The 21,915-nt window shown below is 37.2% G+C and overlaps 2 protein-coding genes across 3 annotated transcripts in view; one reads left to right on the top strand and one right to left on the bottom strand.

Annotated features, from left to right (window-relative positions):
- The window catches only part of Ap5m1 (adaptor related protein complex 5 subunit mu 1), a 35,692-nt gene extending 29,238 nt beyond the window's left edge, over nt 1–6,454 (bottom strand). For both annotated transcript variants that reach the window (XR_015450910.1, XM_004871086.4), the window contains exons 1-2: nt 6,068–6,454; nt 2,731–3,376 (exon numbers count right to left, since the gene is read on the bottom strand). Coding sequence is in view for 1 of the 2 variants with exons in the window: in XM_004871086.4 (XP_004871143.1) it covers nt 2,731–3,376; nt 6,068–6,159 (738 nt within the window). In the remaining variant the exon portion in view is untranslated. The remainder of the gene's footprint in view (nt 1–2,730; nt 3,377–6,067) is intronic.
- A 120-nt stretch (nt 6,455–6,574) lies between these two features.
- Exoc5 (exocyst complex component 5) overlaps nt 6,575–21,915 on the top strand; it is a 72,628-nt gene continuing 57,287 nt past the window's right edge. Inside the window, 1 exon segment of the mRNA XM_004871087.3 lies at nt 6,575–6,786. Coding sequence (XP_004871144.2) covers nt 6,760–6,786 — 27 coding nt within the window. The 5' untranslated portion in view covers nt 6,575–6,759.

Here is a 21,915-nt window from a genome sequence, read left to right as displayed (position 1 = left end):
GGCAAATTGAGCCAGGTAAGGTGTACTGGTATTTTGCTAAGCTAGAACTAAAAAATATTTTAAGGGTTAGTAGAACACAACAGGCCAGATGCTTAGCTCCAAGTGCACTATCATTACATAGTCCACACCATGCATTAACTGTTCATCACCTTTAAGTATCTGTTTATGCCTATGTTTCCCTCTTGAAGCTTGAAGTTCTTTGAAAAGAAGAACTGTTTTACTTTTCTTCATATTTCTAGTTCCTACTACATTGTAATGCATTGGAGATACTAAAAAAGTATTTGATGAATTTTCTTTTTCTATTTATGGACCCTACTTTTTCTTAATACTAATCTGAAATGTTTTACTTTTTAATGTTCTACCTCTTAAAATGTGTGAATTCATTAATGTATGAACTCTTCAATGTACTTAGAGAATCGACAGGTGTTATGAACAGACCAAGTACAATTAGTGTTATATAAAAGTCTTTTGGTGATAATTATGCAGATCACATTTGAAAATAAAAATGTCAAATAATCTTAGAAAAAAACTTAAAAATGTTAGTGCTTCAACTTTTAAACCACCCACTACTTCACTCTTTATATGTACTAGTAAGAATAAAAAAGTTTTGTTTGTTTATACATTTATGGAGAGAACAAACTAAGCCAAATTTTAATAGTAAGTACTATTACAATTTAGATGGGGACTTAGCTCAGTGGTGCTGCCACCTGCCTCACAACTGCAATGTTCTGAGTTTGATCCTTGGTACCAAAAAAAAAAATTCTTTCTAGAGTGGCTGTGTATACTACAGGATGGACACACACAGGCATTCTAGAAAGAATCTGTGTACTACCTTTTAAACCAGTCTAGCATATGTAAATCTGAACATTAGAACTAGGAATATAAAACAAGAAGTTACCTAGAACTCATCTCATTTTAAAAATGATAAAAGATTCAAAAAGTTGTGTGGTTTTTTCCAAAGACACAAAATTAGTGGTAGAGTAAGGACTAGAACTTCAGTGCACTGGCTTTCATTTCGTCAGGTTTTTCTACTAGATAAAAATAATTATTTCCATTTATAATCAGTTCTAGAGTAAAACTCCTTTAAATACTAAGCTCCTGAAGCCCTTAAAAAAATGTCTGGGTAGTAATCATATTATTTACATACAACCTTAAAGAAACATTTAGTGTGTAAGTTAAGGGATACTTGATCCTACTTTTTTTTTTTTAAAGAAGAAAGTTCTCCATCCTGAGCATCTTTATCAGAAATAAGAATAGGAATCAATCCAGAATTTCTGTTAGCAAAAAAGTACGGTTAGCTTATCAATGAACTGAGATATTTAAATATCATGATATTAATTAGCATTACATTATATGTAACATATTTCCTGTTTTTTGCCATGAGATATACAGAAATGATGGTTTTCCTACTTTCATTATACCAAACTTATAAGAAAAAAAGAACTACTTTAAGACTTGTGAATGACATAATCCATGACTTTACAGTAGTTTATAATACTTCTTTTTCATAGAATGAATAACCGGAATGTATTTTTAACTATGATAGAAGTAAACGTAACACAGACAAAAACTTTTAGGTCACTTTAATTATGTTTAAAAAAAAAGAAAAGAAAGGCCCAATTTCCTTGTCAGGATTGTTGTAATCATCTATTCTTGAAATCTACTTTTATTCATAGGATTTATACATGGACATTCAATGTTAAATTTGATATACAAAAAGTTTACATTAAAAGCACACAAAATAAAAGGAAGATGGAAAAATAAAGACATCTGAGAATACTATTAATATACATGTAAAGAACGTTTACTTTGAGGATTTTATTTTTGGTCACTATTCAACATTAGTTACTGCTTTCTATACTATTTCCACTGTTTTTTTTTTCAGATTTTTCTAATCTTAAACCCTATATTAACCTAACGATTCATTTAAATAAAACAGAAGCTCTTCAAAATGATTTTAGGTATCATATCGGAGGATTTGTCAATTTGAAATTTGACCTCTCTAGAGAAAAATGGAAAATAGGCATAGCGATCTTAAAATATGTCCACAAAATCTCTAACACTTTTCTGTTTCTTTTGACACTACTCTTTTCAAAAGGTGGACCTAATTGCATAATGCTTGAATGTGCCCAGAATTACTGACTTGCTTCCAACAAGCAGGAAGTAGAGTGAGGTCATGTGACCTTCCAGTCTAAGTAATAAAAAGAACAGCTTCTGATTCAATCTCTCCTCCACCTCTCTCATTCAATCTGAAGCTGACCAACAAGTAGTGAGGATAAACAAATAGTTTGTTGAGAGGTCTATGTCGAAGAGGATTTTGGTCCGTCTTCAACCAGCACCAAAATGCCTGCCATGAGACTGACTCATCTTGCTGGATCATCCAGCCCCTGTCAAACCTTTGGATTACTACAGGCCCAACCAAAATTGTGATTGTGATCTCATGAGGCACTAAAATATAAGTTCCTAGCTAAGCTGCTTCTGAAATTCTGACCCACAGAAAGTAGGAGGAAATAAATACTTGTTTTAGAGTACTGGGACAACTTATTACACAACAACAGATACAAAATAACTGGTAAAAAAAAAAAAGATAACAAAATTTTACAACTCTAAGACTGCTGCTCAAGCTAAACATTAAGAATATCATTTAGCAACACACAATACACACAGCTAAATTTTCTTTTTCATATGTGTTAAATGGTATGATAAAGCAAATACCTGAGAAAATCTTACCTTGCAAGTGACTGCTCCAACAACTTGCCATGTATCTCCTATATCTTGTTTATCATACTGCATGGATTTTACCTTTTCAGTGATAGAAATGGAGACTTGCGGTTTTCCTTTGTATGTCCCAGCTTTCCAGGCTGGCTGTTTTTGTGGTTGAGTCACAGAAGCAAAGTTACTGTTATCTAGCAAATTCTGTATGTTGGCATTCAGTAAAGTACCAAACGGACAAGCCTGTAGAAGCAAGTCAGGCAACTGGCTCAATTTTGTATTTAGCTCACTGTCAGTTTTTTGACCTAAGTACAGAAAATCCTGTATACTGAAAAGGAGCTGTAAGCCTTGTGAAATTCCACTAATGCTAATTAGTGGTGGATGAGGGGACAGAGTCTGTTCAACTAGTGGAACACTCGCATATATCATGCCATTCCTTAGAAATGCAACAACTGGCCAGAGTTCTTTGCCTCCTATTGGAAGCCCATAGATGGATGTTTTATTGATGTGTGAACAACTGTCACGACTTTCCACGAAGTCTTTATCATCATCCAATAATCTAAGTTCAAAGAGTAGTGCTTTAAGAAAAGGACCATCTTCAGGAACAGGCACATAACTCACTCCATTGAAGATTTTAGCTCGCTTTTCAACAGTTGGATACCGTCTGCATTAGGAGAAAAAACGTAACTGATCTTCCACGTAAAATCAAAACAAGCGAATTAAAACACAGGGCAAAGATTAATAACAATAAACAAACACACCCACAAAAGCCAACAACCAAGAAATATAAATTCCTACCAGATTAACTGTTTTATCCTTGGTATGTTATGAAATGATAAAATATCATCTATTATTGAAAGTGCTCAATTAAATTTGTTTCTTTTTTTAAATAGACAGGATACATGACACTAATTTAAAATTCCTGTTTCTCAACCATTCTGATTCCCTGTTGGTAGACAAAGAGTCTATACCTAGACCAATCTTTCTATAAAATTTTTTTCTTTTGATTCCATCTTAGTAGAGTAGGACCAAAGAAGTGGTTCAATTTAACCCTCCACAACAGTTGAGATGATACACTTTTAAAGGAATGTTCTACTCAGTCTACAGTGAATAACAGGTATCCTGATTCTTGCTGACTCTTACCAAAATATGGAAGATCATTTCAGTAACAGTTTATGGTCCTGGAAGATACTATGAACTAAAAAAAAAAAAAAAGAAAGAAAATCTGAATAATTCTTTACTGTTTGCATGTTCTAGGTCAGGGGTGGCGAACCTTACGGTATGCATGCCACAGCTGGCTATATGTTATCACTGAAAGCTATAAAAGGCTCACAATCCCTGCTTCAGGTTGAATGGTAAGTTACTAATTTATCTTTTTCTTTTCTTGGGAAGTAGAATAAAAGACACTTTTGCTCATTTACACAAATCCGTTAATCACAGTTTTAGTTTCAAAAGATGTATTTTCCCTTCTCCTTCTACTTCAAAGTCTAGAATAAAGCCATCTGGCTGGCAATTTTTATTTATAAAACAAATGAGGGGGCTCAGGGTGTGGTGCACTCTTGGTATGCTCCAGGCCCTGGGTTCAACCCACAGCACCAAAAAATAAAATAAAATGAAATAAAATAGAATGTAGCAATAAAATACCCCCCCCAAACCCTTCTAAAACAGTTTTGTTTTGTTTTTTTTAATCAAGGGTCAAAAATATACCTGGATAAAACAATATTTTTCACTAATAAAATACTGATTATTTTCTAGTAATTAAAAAAATAAATATACGAATGTAAAGTCAGCTACATATAAGTAAACTTCACTAATTCAAATTCTGATGTATTTCTTGGTTGAGAAAAGGGAAGAATTAGTTAACTCATCATTAGTGACTTGTTCTCTGGTTATCTAGATGACAAAGTTCTAAAAATTTTATGATTGTAAAGATAAGTTACTGTGGGACCTTATACCATACCTCAGTATGTGCTCAATATTCTGTTGTACAATTCAATCTACCACTTCAAATTTATCCTAGGATTTTTCTAAAAGAGGATTTAAACCTTAAATATCCCTACAACTAGGGATACTACACCACCCTAAGCCAGGTTGTTTAGCACTAACACCAGTCCCAAGAGGTCTGAAACCCAAAATAATAAAACTTTATTAATTCATTCATTAATACACTATTAAAGTGACATGAATTATTTGAATCCAACTTGCTGCCTCCATAGAAATGTTGAGAGCTCCTCCAAATATACCTAAATTTTTCTTCTAAAATATTTTTTTCCAAGCATATTGGGAAAACATTCTGAAATCTAGCATGATTTCCTCAAGGAACTTATTTAAGCAGTAAAAACTTCACCACTCTGAGATATTAAAATAAGCTATAGAGCCACATACATAAAACAGTACGGTATCTGCACAAAAAAGACAGTAATAGAACAAACAGACCAGTGTTTTTAAGGGAGTGTAATAAACATCATCAATAGCCCCATAAACAAATGGCTAAAAGATATACTATTCGGAAGATGTTAGGAAAACTGGTCCACAGTGTGAAAGAGAAAAACACTTCACACTTAAAACCTACACTGATTTTTATCTGCTTCAATCTCACTTTCACTATGATAAATCTCTCCTCAGGGAAGAATGAATTGTTGGCCAAGAACAAAAACAAAACCAAAAAAACCTGTCAATAGCCACTAAAAAGAAAAAGAAACAGCTTACTGGAGTGTCAATCGCATTTTAAAATGAGGTGTAGGGTTCTCCTCAGACATGTTTTAATAAAATATGGTAAATTCTAAAAGCAGGACCAGAGAAGAAAAAAGTAATTTATTTAAGTAATGTAATTTAAATTTAAAAGTAAAGTAATTTAAATTTAAAGTAACGTAATTTAATTTTTCGTAGTTCTGTTTTCTTCATCAACTACGAACTGTAAACTCTGATTTCTAGCAGTGACACTTTGGTAAGATGAAAGTAACAGTGATAACTGCTCAGCAAGAGTTTTTCAGAAGAATGAGTTGGCGAAACGCCCTTGAATGATTTTATCATTGAAACATATTTAGTGCTCAACACCTTTTTGTCATCTCTACAACAATCTTAAGTAGTTGCAGTTAATTTTAAAATAGAACACTAATACCAGAAAGCACACGTAGTAATTAATATGTCGCAGGCGACAGCTGATTTAATTCTGCCAACACTGTAAAATGGGGTTATTAATATTTCCACTCAATGGGCAAAATACAGGTTAGTAAACCTGCTCAAGGTCACTCAGCTATTCGTGGCCGACCCAGGATTCGATGCATGCCAAAACTATGCTCATCATCCATCCTTCGATCCATCATATGACTCTGAGGATTCAGACTTGCATTACCTGGAGAATCTCACGGAGCCACAAAGTGGAGTTCCCGGCTCGTGGCGTATGAGCCACACCGCCCGCAGGGCCATGGTGAGCGGCTGAAGCATCAACACATCTCCGAACTCAGTCGCCACCGAACAGCAACGCAGACTGGCTTTTATAGAGGAACTCTAACAAGAAGCCTCAAGGTGCAACCATGTGTGCGCCACAAGCGGGCTCGTCAGAGAAGCTAAGGGCCTTCAGGTGTGGTGACCAAAACCTCTGAATCCTTCCAGGTCAACACACACCTCCCAAAGTTCTAAAAATCCGCACCTTGAGTCCCGAGAACACCCAATACAGTACTTTCTTCCTTTAAGCCCACTTCCGGGATGGTGGCCCACGAGGATCAAGCTTCCGCACACACACGAACCTCGAGCTTCTCCCCGGGTCGCTCAGCGCTCGTTCCCCTCGCCCTCCCCAGCGCGCGCAGTTCCACTTCCGGCGTACGAGGCGGTGACAATGGGAGCGGCGCGGGCGGCGCCGGGAGGCAGCTGACAGGCGTCTGCGGGCTTTGCTTCATGGCCGCTCTCCGGCCCCTCCTGATCTCTGTGAGAACAGGGGAGCCCGCGGCGGCCGTCCGAGCTGAGACCTGTGCGCGGCGCCGGTGAGGCGCAGCATGTGAGGTGGAGACGGCGTCCCGCGCGGGGCGAGCCTCTCAGCCGGCCGGGATGGCGACGACGGCCGAGCTCTTCGAGGTGGGTCCCGCGGATCCGCGGCGTCTGGCGCGCGGTGCGGGCCTCGGAGGTGGCTGGGAGGCGGGCCCAGCCGGCCGGGAAAGCCCGCCGTCCTGCGCGGCGCGGACCCGGAGACCGGGCGCGGGCTTCTGAGTAAGCGCTGGGAGTGGCGCCCGTGTCTGCGGGCCGCCGGCCTTGGGCTGCAGAGGGAGAGGGTCTCTCCGGGTCCCCCCGGAGAGGGCCTGCTTAGCCCCGCTGGCGAAGGGAAGCCCAACTTGAAATGCGGCAGGGATGCACCCGGGCGCTCCCTGGAAGATCCAGGCCGTGTGAAAGTCGGTGGCGTTCCAGTGTCTCCCTGAGTTTTCGGGATCAGGACTGTAACGTTTAATTTCGCCAGTCCCGCAGTGAGAAGCACTGATGCTTCTGGAGTAGAATAGGAAAACCCTTATGGGCCCCACAGCGACGAAACATAGCCATCTCCTGGTGTGAAAGAAATGAAAGTGCGATGCGAAGTAAAAGGAAGGAAGACCTTGTTTTGTGCGCTTGTTTCATGCTAAGTAACGGAAGTATAAAGTACTGTAGTAGTGAGGAGCACTGCAGTTCACAATGGAGCATTTCTGCACAATAAAGAGTGTCCTTTTCTACCTAAGTTTCTGCAGTTTTTGTGGCTTAAACTCAAGTGCCAGTTTTCACAAGTGGAACTGACGTTACTTTTGTTACTACTTTGTGGCTTTCTTTCATCTCTTGCATAGATAATGCTTTTGTTGAGAGGAATGACAATCCAGTGTTACACTAAATTGTAATAGAACAGTAATTTGTGAGGCAAGGATTGTAATTACACAGAATACTTAAGAAATATTAGTTACATTTTCTCAGATTTATGCGCTGGGAGACGTATGGCATTAATGTACAAAGTTTTGGCATCTGTTTATTGACACCAGAGCAGGAAGACATTCTTCTTAAGAGCTTTCCTGTGTGTCCCAGAGCAAGATACTAGGTAGTTCTGTAGGTCCATGTTTCGTTTTTCATCTTTTATAAAGATGGAAAACTTTAAGAAATGGTTAGGGATCTTTGATTAATGAATTTTGTGACAAACCTGCTGTTAACAGAAAAGTTTGGTCATAGTTCTTAAGACATTACCTTTTGAACTAATGAATCCTCCTTAACATTCCCAATTGTGGCTTGGAACATATATATATTTTTTCTTTAAATGTGTGACTACAATACATTAACTTACTTGCAAATGTATTTAATTACATATTTTGCTAATTTTTTTTGCTAACACATATTTTAGCCTTAGCAAAGTAGTTAAGCCAAAATAAGAGTTTAATTTAGTGGCTCTCAGTTATGTGGTAGTTGGTAAGACTCAGTGATGATGTAGACAGTAATCTTTTGGCCAGAGGTTTCTTAGAGCAAAGGCAACTTTTTCCCCTGGTCATATATAGTTTGTTGCTTTATCAGAATTAAAAGTGTTCCTTTGATACACCCTTCCCTCTCTTTCCTGAAGAATTAAAAGTGAATTATCATGGCTTCAAATAAGTAAGAAGTATAGTATTTATTTTTTCCTGGATGGCTATAAGAGCTCATCCCCAAGTGAAGAGTTGACCTCTGCTTTAGAAGAGAAGAAAGAAAAACCTTCAGTCACTGTTGCCATTTCCTGCAGCTGCTGCCATAGATCTAAGTTGTAGGATAAATCAGGGAGTGTCTTTTTCTCCTGTTTCCAGTCTTAATCATAGCTGGAGAACTGTGGCTAACAGAGGGCAGGATGTAGTCAAGGATGTTTTGCTTTTATGCATCCTCATTTTCATGTACTGTTAAATAGAGTTGTGCTTTCATTTTCCACATTGAAGAGAAGTTAAAGGGAAATAAATTTTTGCATCCATGAAATTTCATTGTCAACTATGTTTTTAAAAAAATCTTATTGGTGTTATGACTTTCCATTTTTTAACACAACTTTATACAACAAAATCAAATGTCAGGTTATTTCCTCAGGTGGCAGAAGTGATTTGTTAATAGATGATTTAGTTATTATAATAATGTATGTTCTAGTGATTGCCTAGATAATCTTCTTAGTTTCAGCCCTTGTTGACAGACCTTTTTGAAAGAATTCATCTGTAATATTTTTAAATGATTGCTCAGTATGGACTTTCTAAACAGGGATTCCTCTGTGGTTTGGATTAGTTATATATTTTATATATAAAAAGTGGCTATGATTATAAGTTCTTTTTCTGTTGTAACAAATATTGTTCTTTTTTCTCTTAATGCATTATTGAAGACACATTCCCTTCTCATTGGCTAATTTTGTCTCATATGATTCTTCTAGAGTCTTTCTTTTTTCTGGGCAGGCTACCTGTATGGGAGAGTTTTTTGTTAGCACAGTAGCTAGTCAATCACTTCAACAAGTTTTTTTTAATACCTTCTAAGTTCAACATAAGGTGCCAAATGAGGCTGCATGTCTCAAAGGGGCACACCATAGAAATATTATTAATTCATTCATATATTCCTTCAGCAAACATTTATTGAATACCATACTTGTCCTAGGCTTAACATCATTCCAGATATTGAAGTTAATAAGATAGTGAGTTAAAATTATAGTTTGGGTAGACAAATACGTTAGCCAATAATACAGTGCAGTGGGAGTACAGAATCTTCCTGGGATAATTAGGAAAGGTTTCATGTAGTAATAACATATAAATTGGGTGTAGGTGGATGAATAGAAACTTTTCAAGCAGGAGAAGGGCATCCAAAGCAGAGACAGAAGATATATATCCATTATATAAGGTGGGCTGTGTTTCGGGAATAGTGAGAAGATATAGGAAGTGTATATGCATGTTTTAGGAATAGGGAGCAGTGACTCATAGCAAGGCATTGAGACAATAAGGACTTGAGAAAGTTTTGAGAAGCCTTTTTATAGCCCGTGGTTAGTAGGGCTGACCTGGCTTTTAGGATGTGTTCGTGTGAAGCAGATAATTTTTTAAAATTTTTTAAAATTAATTTTATTGGTACGTTTTAGGTATACAATATAGTGACATTCATCCTTGGAAATTTGTACCTTTACATAATCTCTCTTGGTTCTTATTTCTTCCCCCTTCCCATGCCCTCCCTTCAACCCCTCCATCCTTACCTATTTACAAAGACTTTGTTTCCATTTTTTCATTTTCTCATATTAATTCCATTCCCCTCTTTTCTATCCTCTACCCCTCCCACTTCCCATTTGTCCCTTTTCTTCCTATTTCACATTATCTATTATAACTTTTAGTCCTTCTTTACACTTTCAGTTTCTCACACCAGGGGAACTATTTGGTATTTACACGTGTGTCCTATTTATTTCACTTAAGAGTATCGCCTCAGTGTGCAGGCATTTAGCTGTAAATGTCTCTAATTTCTCATTTTTTATGGCTGAGTAGTACTCCATTTTATAAAAAAACCACATTTTCTTCATCCAATCTCCAGTTGATGGGCACTTGGGCTGTGAAGCAGATAATTTTAATACCAATGTGAAGATTAGCTGTTAGTGATGAAAAGATTGTTAGCTTGGAAAATAGGGGTCATGGGCAAACTAGCATAGTTCTTATCATATACTAATTGTTCAAGAATTATCTGTTGATTGATTAATCCAAGCAGGTGAAATCTTAGCCTAATTTAGTGTGACAAAGAAGACAGGACATTTGGGAAGACATTTTGACGAAAGAATCAAAAGAACTTAGTTACTGAGGAGTTAAGTTAGTTTTGAGTTAGTAAACTTTGGACAGTAGATGGTTGAAACATAATTACTAACTTGGCAGAGAAAATTGGAAGGACTCTTTCAGTGAAAAGGAATAATATATTAATTTTTTAAAGTATAAAAGTTTAAGTTTTTAGCAAGTTATCTTGTTGAAGAAATCCAGGAGGCAATTGCAAATCCAAATTAGTAACTCAGAAAGAGGTCATAGCTAGTTATGTTTAAGTATTATTATTTTTACATGGTTGATGATTTAGACCTGGGAATGGATGAGTTCTCTTAGTTCTGTTCCTCATTTGTGTGGTCTTGTGCTTCAGGTTTCTCACTTGTCAAGCAGGGAACATTATTTTGAAGATTACCTTAAGTTAATAAACTGCTTAGAAGGATGTAATTAAGAAGAGGGTAAGATTGAGTATCACGGAAGAAAAGCCTTTCCAAGTAGACTAAGGAGAAATGATCCAAGAGATAGGAGATTATGGTAGGAGTGAATTACAGAATGGAAGCTTATGTGTTTCTGATGTCCACAAGATCAGCCACCCTACAGTGTGACTAACACTCATCCAATAAAGAGGTAGAGTCTGTGCATATTTCTTGAATCGGGATAGGCCTATAACTACAACAGATACTATATAGTTATTGCCAAGGTGAGGCCACAAAAGGTAATATGTTTAGTCCTCTTTTGATAGTCTCTCGGAATCTAGCAGGTTTGTCAAGAGAAAGCCCAAGGCAGCCCTTTCAAAGAACCAATGCCCTTGTGCCTCTACTCTGGCTGAGACCTCAGCTAATAGTAAACACCAGTTTGCTATCCCAAGTTGAACAGCCCCAGATGTTACATGGTGGATAGACTAGATTTCCTTGCTGAGCCCTGCCCAAATTGCAGATTTGTGAACAAAATAATGATTATTGCTATATGAAGCCACTATATATTGGAATGATTGTTGTACAGCACTAGATAACTAGAACAGAGGCGGATCAGCTTATTCACATCAAGGTGTAATACAGACTTCTACCACTTTCTGTTGAGAGTATGATAGAGATAGAGACAGATGATTAAGAGTAATGGATTTATATTTAAATATTTTTAAGCTTTGAGTTCTTCAGTCAAAACAACTTAGAAAGTGAGCTTTTGGAAAGAGACAGTCTTTGAATGAGGAGAACTTTTAGACTGCACCTGTGTATAACTAGTATAAAACACAGTCCTTGGTGGTCTCAGGAAATTGATTAGGGGTATGTGTTAGAAAGGTTTTAAAGATTGCTTTGACCTATTTTAATAGTGAACCAGTTTTGTATAGCAGTCACTCTGCAAACAAACCCACAAACAAAATGAAAATTCCAGTTAGTTGAGTGGTATATAATTTAAAATTTTATGTTTATATGAGATTTTTTAAAAACTTGAGTGAACTTTTCTAATACTATTATCTTAGAATTGAAATATGAAAATAATAAAATGTAGTTATACGTACATATTTGCTTACTCAGGATACAAATGAACCAAAGAAATGATTTCTTGCATTTACTTATTTAATTTCATTCCCCAAGGCATTTATTAAATACCTGTATATGTGTTTAGTGTGCAAATTTGTAAGTATAGTTGATTTAAAATGCTAATGGAAAGTTGTATTAGGGATGTTCAGTGATTTTTTTTTCTAAACAGTTTATCAACTTGAGGTAATTTCAGTATAAACTTCTGAGGTACAAACTATTTTACTCATTTTATAAATGAGAAAACTAAGGTTAGGTAACTTGCACAAGAGCACACAACTCCTGAGAGGTAGAACTGAGAGATGTTATCCATGCCCATGCATAACCATCTACAGTTTGTATTTTAAAAACTTTTAAAAGATGCCAGGGCCAGGGATGTAGCTCAGTGGTGCTGCCCCTGCCTGGCAAGCGCAAGGTCCTGAGTTCGATTCATGGTTAAAAAAGAAAAAAAGATGTGTCATAATCTTGTGGGAAAATCTCTGGGTTAGTACTGCTTTAGCACCTTAACATGACTTTAACTTAATTGCTTCAGTTTCCTTATATGTAAAAATTAGATGAAAAAGTTGGGCCCATGATGATTTAAAGATTATTCTTTAAATTTTAAAAATATAAATCTGATTTAGCTGAATCGTATAAAAGGTACTGTAACATTCTGTTACCTTTCTCTTTTGTGCATGGAAATCACATTTAACATCAGAAATGAGATATATGCTCTTTTGGAAAGAGAATGTCCTTACAAGAATCCAAAATACTTTATTAAAATAATTTTTAAGTACCACTATTTCAAAGTCTACAAAACAATTTTGATTATCTCATAGTTTAAAGAGTTGACATCCCTTCAAGTTTAAATGTTAAAATTGACTTTAATTTTAAAAAATAAAATTGTTCATCTCATAGTGTGGCAGGTGTTTTCAAAAATAATTTTCAAAAAATATTTTTCGAAGTTTGTCTTGGTTTTTTTTTGTGTTAATGTGTTTTATTTTTCTACCTTTTCATACTAAGTTTGGAACCAATTTTGTTAGTCTGAGGCAAAACAAAACATCTTTGTAGCACTTTTTAAAAAAATGAATATTCAATAAATACAATTTAGTAACTTATAGAAAACACGTAATCTTATTATCAAATCAAATGAGGACAGACCAAGTTAATTTACTTCCAGTGCCAGAACTGTGTTAGGCTTATACTTGGTTTCTATTAAAATCTTGAATTAATAGCACCATGTAGTAATACTCGTATCTGTTTTTCTGGGTTTGTGGTGGTGAACTTGCCTTTTTTTTTTGGTACTGGAGGCCAAACTTGGGACCGCCATTTTGGTTTTGGATATTTGCATCAAGAGTGTCCATATGTCCTGTCCAAGTGATTCAGCCGTACCCCCACTGACCAGTGTTTTGGTTTGCTCAGCAGTGTCTCATTGACCATAGCTGGAAAGCAAGAGCAGCGTATGACACTGCCTTCCCTTACTTTTAGTTAAAGTGTGGAGAAAAGAGACAAACTTACAAAAAGTACTATAAAACAAAAATGATAAAGTGATGATTAGTAATCGTATAGTGACGTCTTAGTCTGTTTTGTGTTTCTGTAATAGAATACCACAGACTGGGTAATTTATAATTTATTTCTCACAGTTCTGGGGGTTGATAAGTCCAGTTATTAAGATGCTGGTGTTTGGTGAGGGCTGCTTTGCTGTTTCTCTCATGGCGGAGGCAGAGGAGCCAAACTGGGAGAAAAGGAGAGAAAGTGAGCACATACTCCTGTGCAAGGGAACGCACTCACATTTTCAAGCCCTGTTGTAATTGGCATTATGTTCAAGGGAGTGGAGTTCTAATTTTAACACCTCCTTTAGGCTGCACACCCCAACACTGTTTCATTGGAGATTAAGTTTCCAACACAATTGGGGGGACACATTCAAGCCATAGTAAATGGTTTTTGAATTATTGGAGAAGAACAGGCGTTCTCTGGGATCAGTTATATGGCAACTGACTAGGCAGCAAAAGTAGTATGAGTTTGAGAGTAGACTGGAATAGACTGATGAAGTGTGACTGCTTACTTTATGTTACAAAGAAATTGGGGTAGGTGGTATGAGATGAGATCCTTTAAACCATAGCTAAGAATGGTGGACTTGATAATGTGAGAATTGCAAAGGGAAGTTTCTGATTAAAAGGAGGAAGTGTTTTAATGATTGGTTTGGTGTCAGAGGGCGATCAATCCTCCAACTGCTTAGAAGGAGGGCAGTGAGGGTTTAAGAAAAAAGGAGGTCAGGTCAGTGCCTTAGAGTGGGCAAAGACAAAGACTCTGAGCTAGCCATTATTTATTGGGTGCACACAATAATTGGAGGGAGTATCAGGAGACTTAGAGGGCAGAGGTAATCCTGTGTAGGTGAGGATCTTATGCTGATGAAGATCTGAAGTCTTGAGGTTCTTATGTTGATGAGGGCTGTGAGGAGAGCATTCTTACAATAGTACATGGGATGAGTTAAGTTTATAAGGAATTTGTCCCTCCCCAGGTGAAACCTTTCTGTCTTTTTTTAAAATTACTACTCAGTTATCAAAGAACCAGGATGTCTTCAGCTGATACAGTCTTGCCCTCCAGCTCCACAGCATCATGGACCATTGAGGCCTCAGCTGTGACTGGAGGTAAAATGGAGTCATGTTTCCGCATGCCACAGCTGGCTCATGAGTCAGGCATCACTGAGCTTTAGACAGCTATAGTTGTACTTTAATTATGAAATGATTTTCCCCCAGAATTTATGTAGAATGGCTCTTGACAGTTTGGTAGTAACATACATAATACATTTAAGGAAAATATATCATAGGCAGTATTTGAACCCATGGTTTAGTTGATTTAAGGGGATACAGAAGAACCTCTCTTAAATTCTATAGGTCTTATTCTTAGGCTGGGGAAAGTATTCTAGTTTCTTTGAGTTTGTAGGTGGTGCTAACAGATTGTCCTGGATCTATTTTGGGGAATAGTGAATAAGAAAACAAAAAAGTTAGTTGGATTTTCTTAAAGAAACAGTGTTAAATTAGGGCTTTATGTTCCTGTACAAGGGATTGATGTTTAAGAGATTTTCAAAAGGAACAATCACAAACACTATATTTTATCTTATAGTTGCTTGCATTAGTAAAGAATATGAAATCAATGAAACAAAGCACAGCAACCAATTCTGTGAAGTTGAATTTAATATGATAGTATCTTAGTGGATAGTTCTTACATTTTTATTTCAGTTGTGATAATTTTTGCTTTTGATTACTATGGTAAAACTGAAGGTGAAGATGATAAGCCTTTGCCAGGCTTATGAAATTCTGCAAGGTTTTTAAAAATTATTTATAGGTATTTGTATTATATAGTATTGTTTTAGAAGTCTCTTAAGAGGACTTGGTAATTAGAAGTCTGACTTGTTAGTTTGGCAGTCTTACTGTACATGCCTTTGAAGCAATGTTAGGAAACAAAGTAAGTTATTAGGATTTATTTGATTTTATAAGCAGAAAGATTTTTTGTTTTGTTATTGCTTTTATGGGACTTTCATCCCATAGGAATCAGTAGCTGATTTATCTTAAATTTTTGTTATAATTTGATTGCTTCTGAGAATAAAACCTATACTTTGCTCCCAGGACACTTTTCTAATTTTTCTTCTTCACTGTGCCTCCTGCTGTGTCTATTCTGTAGGATCCTTTTCTCTTACTTCCAATGTTGTCATGTTTTTTTCTTTTAGATGGTCTTATTCAGTCCTGAGGTCTTAACCATCTATATGTTTATGACTCTAAAATTATGTCTAGCCCTAGTTTCTTTGTTTTTCCAACTATGAGCTCCATTTTTTCTCTTGTATATTTGATAGGCGTTTATAGTAATATATATATCTATATATCTAATGCATTATAGTAATATATATATCTATGCATAACAAAACTCTTGTTTTCCACTCCTTTGTCCATCTTTTCTGGTTTTCACCAACTCAGTATAAGTCACGACCATTCACATAATGTTTAGGCCATAAATCTTTATAAAGAATTCCTGACTCCCCCCTCTTCTTTTCATATCTAATTTATAAATATATCCCTTAAAATGTCATGAACTTACTTCTTTCTTTCTTTTTTTTTTTGGTAGCGGGGATTGAACTTGGGACCTTGCACTTTCAAGGCAGGCAGTGGAACCCCTGAGCTAAATCCCCGGCCCATGAACTTATTTCTTAATACCCTGCCCACTGCCACTTTAGTCTGAGCCACTGTCATCTCTTGACTGGACCACTACAGTGTTGCAGGTTGAGTAGTCTAGAAAGCCAACTTAGAAACAGAGTTTATTGTGCATATTATTTATTAGAATAAGTACTCTGGGGATGAACAAGTATGAAAAGGCAGGGTAGGGAAGTAAGATTGGACATATGCAGATGGAGAGGTACGGTGCTGTCCCGGTGAGTATTGGTAGTTCTTACGGGGGGATTTCTGGAACTAAGATAATCTGTGAGAATTTTCTGCTTTCGGCCTGAGATCAGTCTTCATACTCCCAGTCTGAGTCAAACCACATTGAAGAAGACATGTCATTGGGTGAAGTTGCCCTCAATAGCTGATATGATCCTGGAAAATACTGCCAGCTAAGAGCTTTCTGTTGGCAGCACGACTAGGGCAAGGGTGTGTGGGTGGTGCTGGGGCATGAACCCAGGGCCTCAGGCATTCTAGGCAAGTGTTCTGCCACAGAGGTACATCTCCAGCCGACAAGTCCTTTCTTGAAGGGAGATCTGGAAGGCATCATTGTCCTCGCTGTGGGCCAGCCTTGTATCTCTAGATCCCTGGACTCCTGCTCTTCATTTGAAGAACAGCTCCTTCAGCATTCTACAGTTGGATCTCACCCTGGAGGAAAATTAGAAGAATGTTAGTGAAACGAACTGTACCCCCACTGCTGTAGCTAATCCCAGGGTTGTAACTGTTACTCGGTGTTGCTCTTCTCTGATGTGCACTGCCTTGCTTTCAGGTAGTGCTTGTACTATTCTTACTGTCTTTACTGGTCTCCATATCCTTCTTAGGCCAAGGTTGAAACATTTATGTGTGTGTTGTCAGAATTGATTGGAGAAGTTGATTCTCCCAAGAGGATCACGTGTGTGCCAAATGCCCCTGCCCCTGTTGTGTAATAGCAGCCCTGACTCCTGACAGTGAGGGTCAATTGCCCCGTCAAGGATGGTCAGTCTTGCTTTTTATTCCCTGGATATAGGCACTCAGTGTGATCTGATCGTATTCCTGAGTTCATGAAGATTTTATGCTGGTACAATCTTGCCCTTGAGCATCACAACATCATGGGACCATTGAGGCCTCAGACAGCCCCAATCATAATTTAATTGTGAAATGATTTTCTTTTCAAAATTATGTCGAATGGCTCCCAACAGGTTACCATGGGGATTATATTTAATATATCAGGTTATACCACTCTAATTTGAATTTATACCAGCTTGACCACAATGATTTATGAAACCCAGTTCCCCTGCTCCACTCCCACACCTTTTGCTATTGAATTACATCTTATGTTGTATGGCCTAAAACCTAAGCAATAACTGAAATACATTAGTCACTTATATACAAAACAGATTGTAGACTTAGAAACAAAGTCACAATAATACTAGGTTTAAGAGTAATATTTTAAAAAAATTATTCTCGGGGAAAAAAGTGTAGTTACAAACTGTTACATTAATGGCTCTTAAAATTGCCTATTTACCTTTATTAAGATATTTATTTTGTCATAAGGCTTTGAGTTACTGTCTAGTGTGAATACAGCTTTGGTTTATCTTGGAATATCTTAATTTCTCCCTCATTTTTTTTTTTTTTTTACTTTTAGCACTTTCAATTTACTAGCCTCTAAAGTTTCTTACTAGAAACCTGCTGATAATCTTATAGAACAGTGGTGGCAAACCTGTGGCGTGCATGCCACAGCAGGGTGTTTGTATCACTGAAAGCTCTAAAAGGCTAGCTATTACTTTTATGGAGGATTCCTAGTATGTGACAAGTCCCTTCTTTCATGATGCTTTGTCTTTCAAAAGTTTGATTATAACATGTCTTCTTTTTCAGTACTGGGGACAACCTAGGCTTTCACACTGAACTGTATCTCCAGCCCTTTTTGTTTGTTTTTTTGAGACAGTATCTTGCTAAGTTGCCCAGACTGGACCTCAACTTTTGATCCTCCTGTCTCAGCATCCCAGAGTGCTGGGATTACATGGTTGTGCCACCACACCCATTTATGTGTTTTAGTAATGGAGTTCTTTGATTTTATCTTACCTGAAGTTTATTGACTTTTTTGGATGTTTATATTCATTTTTTTTTCAAATTTGGGAAGCCTTCAGCCATAATGCTTCAAATATTATCTGGACTCCTTTTCTCTCTTCTCCAGGAACTTCCACAATGTAAATATATGTAGGCCCACTTGTTGGCATACCACAGGCCCCTTAGACTCTGTTCACTTTTCTTCTGTTTCTCAGCCTCGGTAATTTCCATTGCATTATCTCTGTGTTTCCTAATTCTTTCTTCTTTTTGCTCAAATCTGCCTTTGAATCTCCCTTTTTTTTTAATCTCAGGAATACAGTGGACCCTTGACTTACAAACTCAATTCATTTTCGAGGGCTGGTTGTAAATCTAGTTGGTTGTAAGTCAAAACTATTTTTCCTATAAGAAATAATGGAAATACCCGTAATGTGTTCTGAACCTCCCAAAGCACCACTTAACTAACCTTTTCATAATTTAAAAAAAAGGGTTGTATAATGTGCATAATTTGCCAGGAACACCAGTAATTTTCCTAGTGTATTCATTAAAAAGTTATAAAGTGTGCCCAGAGTACCAGAAACAATTTCTTACTATACTCTGCATTCAAGATGACATCTTTGGCTTTCAGGAAGGGAGGATGAAATGGAAGATAGTTATTGTTTGTTTCTTCTTCTTTTTTTTTTTGATACTGGGGATCGAACAAGATGGTTATTGTTTGGAAGAAGAGTTTCCTTCCATAAGAATATCAGGAGTCTGGCTCTCTGGTGTCCTTTCTGTCCTTGGGAGAGTCTGTAGCCACTAGGACCTACTTCTGGCTCACTAGCTCTCAGCCTTTTCATAACTAAAAACTGGTCTAAAGTTGTCTTTTTCTGTCTTTTCTTTAACACTGTTCTGTAGTATGACATGACATTGTCATTAAGCGAGTGACTGCAACAATTGGCTTTTTCTCTGTCTGGATAGATCTTCTCTAAAAATGTTTGTAGCTCTGTCCATTTTTTCAGGATTTCCGTATTTTAGAATAAGAACTTTGCTACACTGATTGTTGATACTACCTCCTCAGCTGCCATTCTCTGTTGGTCAGCCAGAAGTTGCTGAAGTTCCTCTGTAGACAATTCCTCTGAGTATTCCTCCACCAGTTCCTGAACGTCACCACTGTCTACTTGCAAGCCTATGGACTCTGCTATAGTGACAGTGTCATCGACCACAGGGTCAATTGAAGGCTCAGGCTCCTCTATACAGCCTTCAAAGTCTCTCTTCTGTATAATTTTAGGCCACACTTTCTCTTAAGCAGATCTCAGTGTCCTTAGACATTGGCCCAGGACTTCTCAGTTAACCCCATATAGGAAAGGATATTGTAATGTTCCTTCCAGAGCTCTTTAAGGGTTAAATCTGTATCTGAGACCATATGGAAGCACTTTAGGAACAGTTCCTTGGTGTATAGCTTCTTAAAGTTAGCTATATCCTTCTGGTCCATAGGCTGCAGTAGAGAATTTATATTAGGTGGGAGGAACTCCACTGAGAGCCATGAGAATTCTTCAACCAGTTCTTCCAAATCTTGTGGGTGAGCAGGAGCATTGTCCATGATGAAGAGAGCTTTGAGTGGTAAACCTTTGTCCTCTAGATATTTCTTAACAGTAGAACAGAAAGCCTCCCTGATCAAGAAAAAGTACTCTTGTTACCCAGGCTCTTGTGTTAGATCTCCACATGAACCCTAGCCTGTTCACAACTCTGTGTTTTCTGGGGTCACACAGTGATAAACCAAGAGAGGCTTTATCTTGAAATCATCACTCACATTGGCACATAACAATAAGTTTAGCCTATTCTTCATAGGGTTGTGGCCCAGCATTCTCTTCTCTTTTTGGGTAATGTATGTTCTGGCCATTTTCTTCCAGCAAAGTCCAGTTTCATCACAGTTGAAAACATGATGAAAGCAAAAGCTGTTTTCATCGTTTCAAAGTGGTGTATGTAATTTTTAGCAGCCCTTTTATCAGCACTGGCTGCTTCACCATGCCTTGTTACAGTATACCATGCCATGTCACCATGCCAGTTCTTGCTTTAAAATTGTGAAACCACCCGTTACTGGCATAAAATGTTTTACCATTATCACTCTTGGATGGATTATCCTTTATAAGACCTGCATTTATAGCCCTAGCTTTTTCACAAATTATAGACTCAGTCTATAACCTGCCATCTGCGTTTTGTTTATCCACACTCATAATAGCCTTTCTACCTCATCTAGCACTGTTGATCATGACTTACTAATTTGAGTAATACCTTGAGCAGCACTAGCTTCTTTATACAAATCTTTTTCTCTGTAAGATTGTCGAGATGGTAGATTTCAACATGCTGTACATATTAGAAAGATGGGTCACACAAACACCACTCTCATATTTTTCCACACTTTCCTTCTTCCTGATTGTGATTGCTTTCTTTACCTTCCCTTCCTTCCTTAGCTTCTTTTCTAGCTTTTTGGGGGCCATTTTGATAGCAGTAATCATAGCAATTATATAAAGCACTGACTGAAATCACATCCACAGACATGTGCACCTGGGGTCAGACTGACCCTTACGTATGTTTACTTATGCTTTTCTGGCATGGTAAGTCTTTGTTTACAACCGCAGAAGTGGCTGGCATTTGGATCACAACATAAGACTTTTGTCATAATTTAAAGCTAAAATTCCGGTCATAATCCAAGTTGTTTGTGTGTGAGACTGGTCATAACTCGAGGGACCACTGTACTTTTTAGCTCCAGGTTTCATTTTGGTTTCCTTTACATTTTAAAAAATCTTTTTATTGATAGTTCCATTTTGTTTATACATTTTCTTGACTTCTAGACATCTTCATTTCTTTTGGCCTCTAAGACAGTTGTAAAGTCTTTAACAATTGTTTTTTTTTTTTTTTTTTTGGTACCGGGGATCGAGCTCGGGTCCTTAGCTTGCAAGGCAGGCAGTGGAACCACTGAGCTAAATCCCTGGCTGTTGTTTGACAATTGTTGTAAAGTCTTTGACTTGTAGAGATCTGTCATTAACTCTTTCTCAAGAACAGTTTGTTATTTTTTTGTTTGTTCTTTTCTCTCTTCAAGGCCTTACTTTCCTATTTCCTTTGTTGAAAATTGGACATTTAAATCTAATAATCTGGCAACTTTGAAAATAAGATTCTTTTCCTTCTGCAGGGTTTACTGGACTTTATTATGTTTTCTTTATTAATACATGCTTGGAATACGTAATGATTACATTCATTATAGGTAGTCGGTACACATACATAACACTTCTTAATTCTTTTTATGTTCCCTCCCCCCCCAATATAAATAAATTAAAGAACAAAATAAAAGATAGATAAAAGGAAACAGGGAGATGGAGCTATTACATATTTTTAATTGCTGTAGGCTATGAGGGTTAGCCTGGAGGTAAATTTAAGGTCTTTTCTAAGCCTGTACTTTTCCCTTGACATACATGTCACTTTATAATTTTCCCTCTGTGTGTAGTTGCTTTTGAATGACCTACTTTTATTTTTTATTTATTTGTCTTTTTTGGGATGAGGTCTCGCTATGTAGTTCAGGCTGACCTTGGACTCACTGTATAGCCCAGGCTGACCTCGAACTCACAGCAATCCTCCTGCCTCAGCCTCCCAAGTACTGGAATTACAAGCATGTGCCACCATGCCCTGTGCTAAATGTCCTACATTTTAGTATTTGTCTTCTGAAAAGACAGA

This window comes from Heterocephalus glaber, unplaced genomic scaffold, assembly GCF_053883595.1.
Source record: "Heterocephalus glaber isolate CG9 unplaced genomic scaffold, H.glaber_assembly_v1.0 deba00001118, whole genome shotgun sequence".
In the NCBI taxonomy this organism is placed as follows: Eukaryota; Metazoa; Chordata; class Mammalia; order Rodentia; family Bathyergidae; genus Heterocephalus; species Heterocephalus glaber.
Note: the sequence above shows the minus strand (reverse complement) of the source record. Positions and strands in the feature narration are given on the sequence as shown.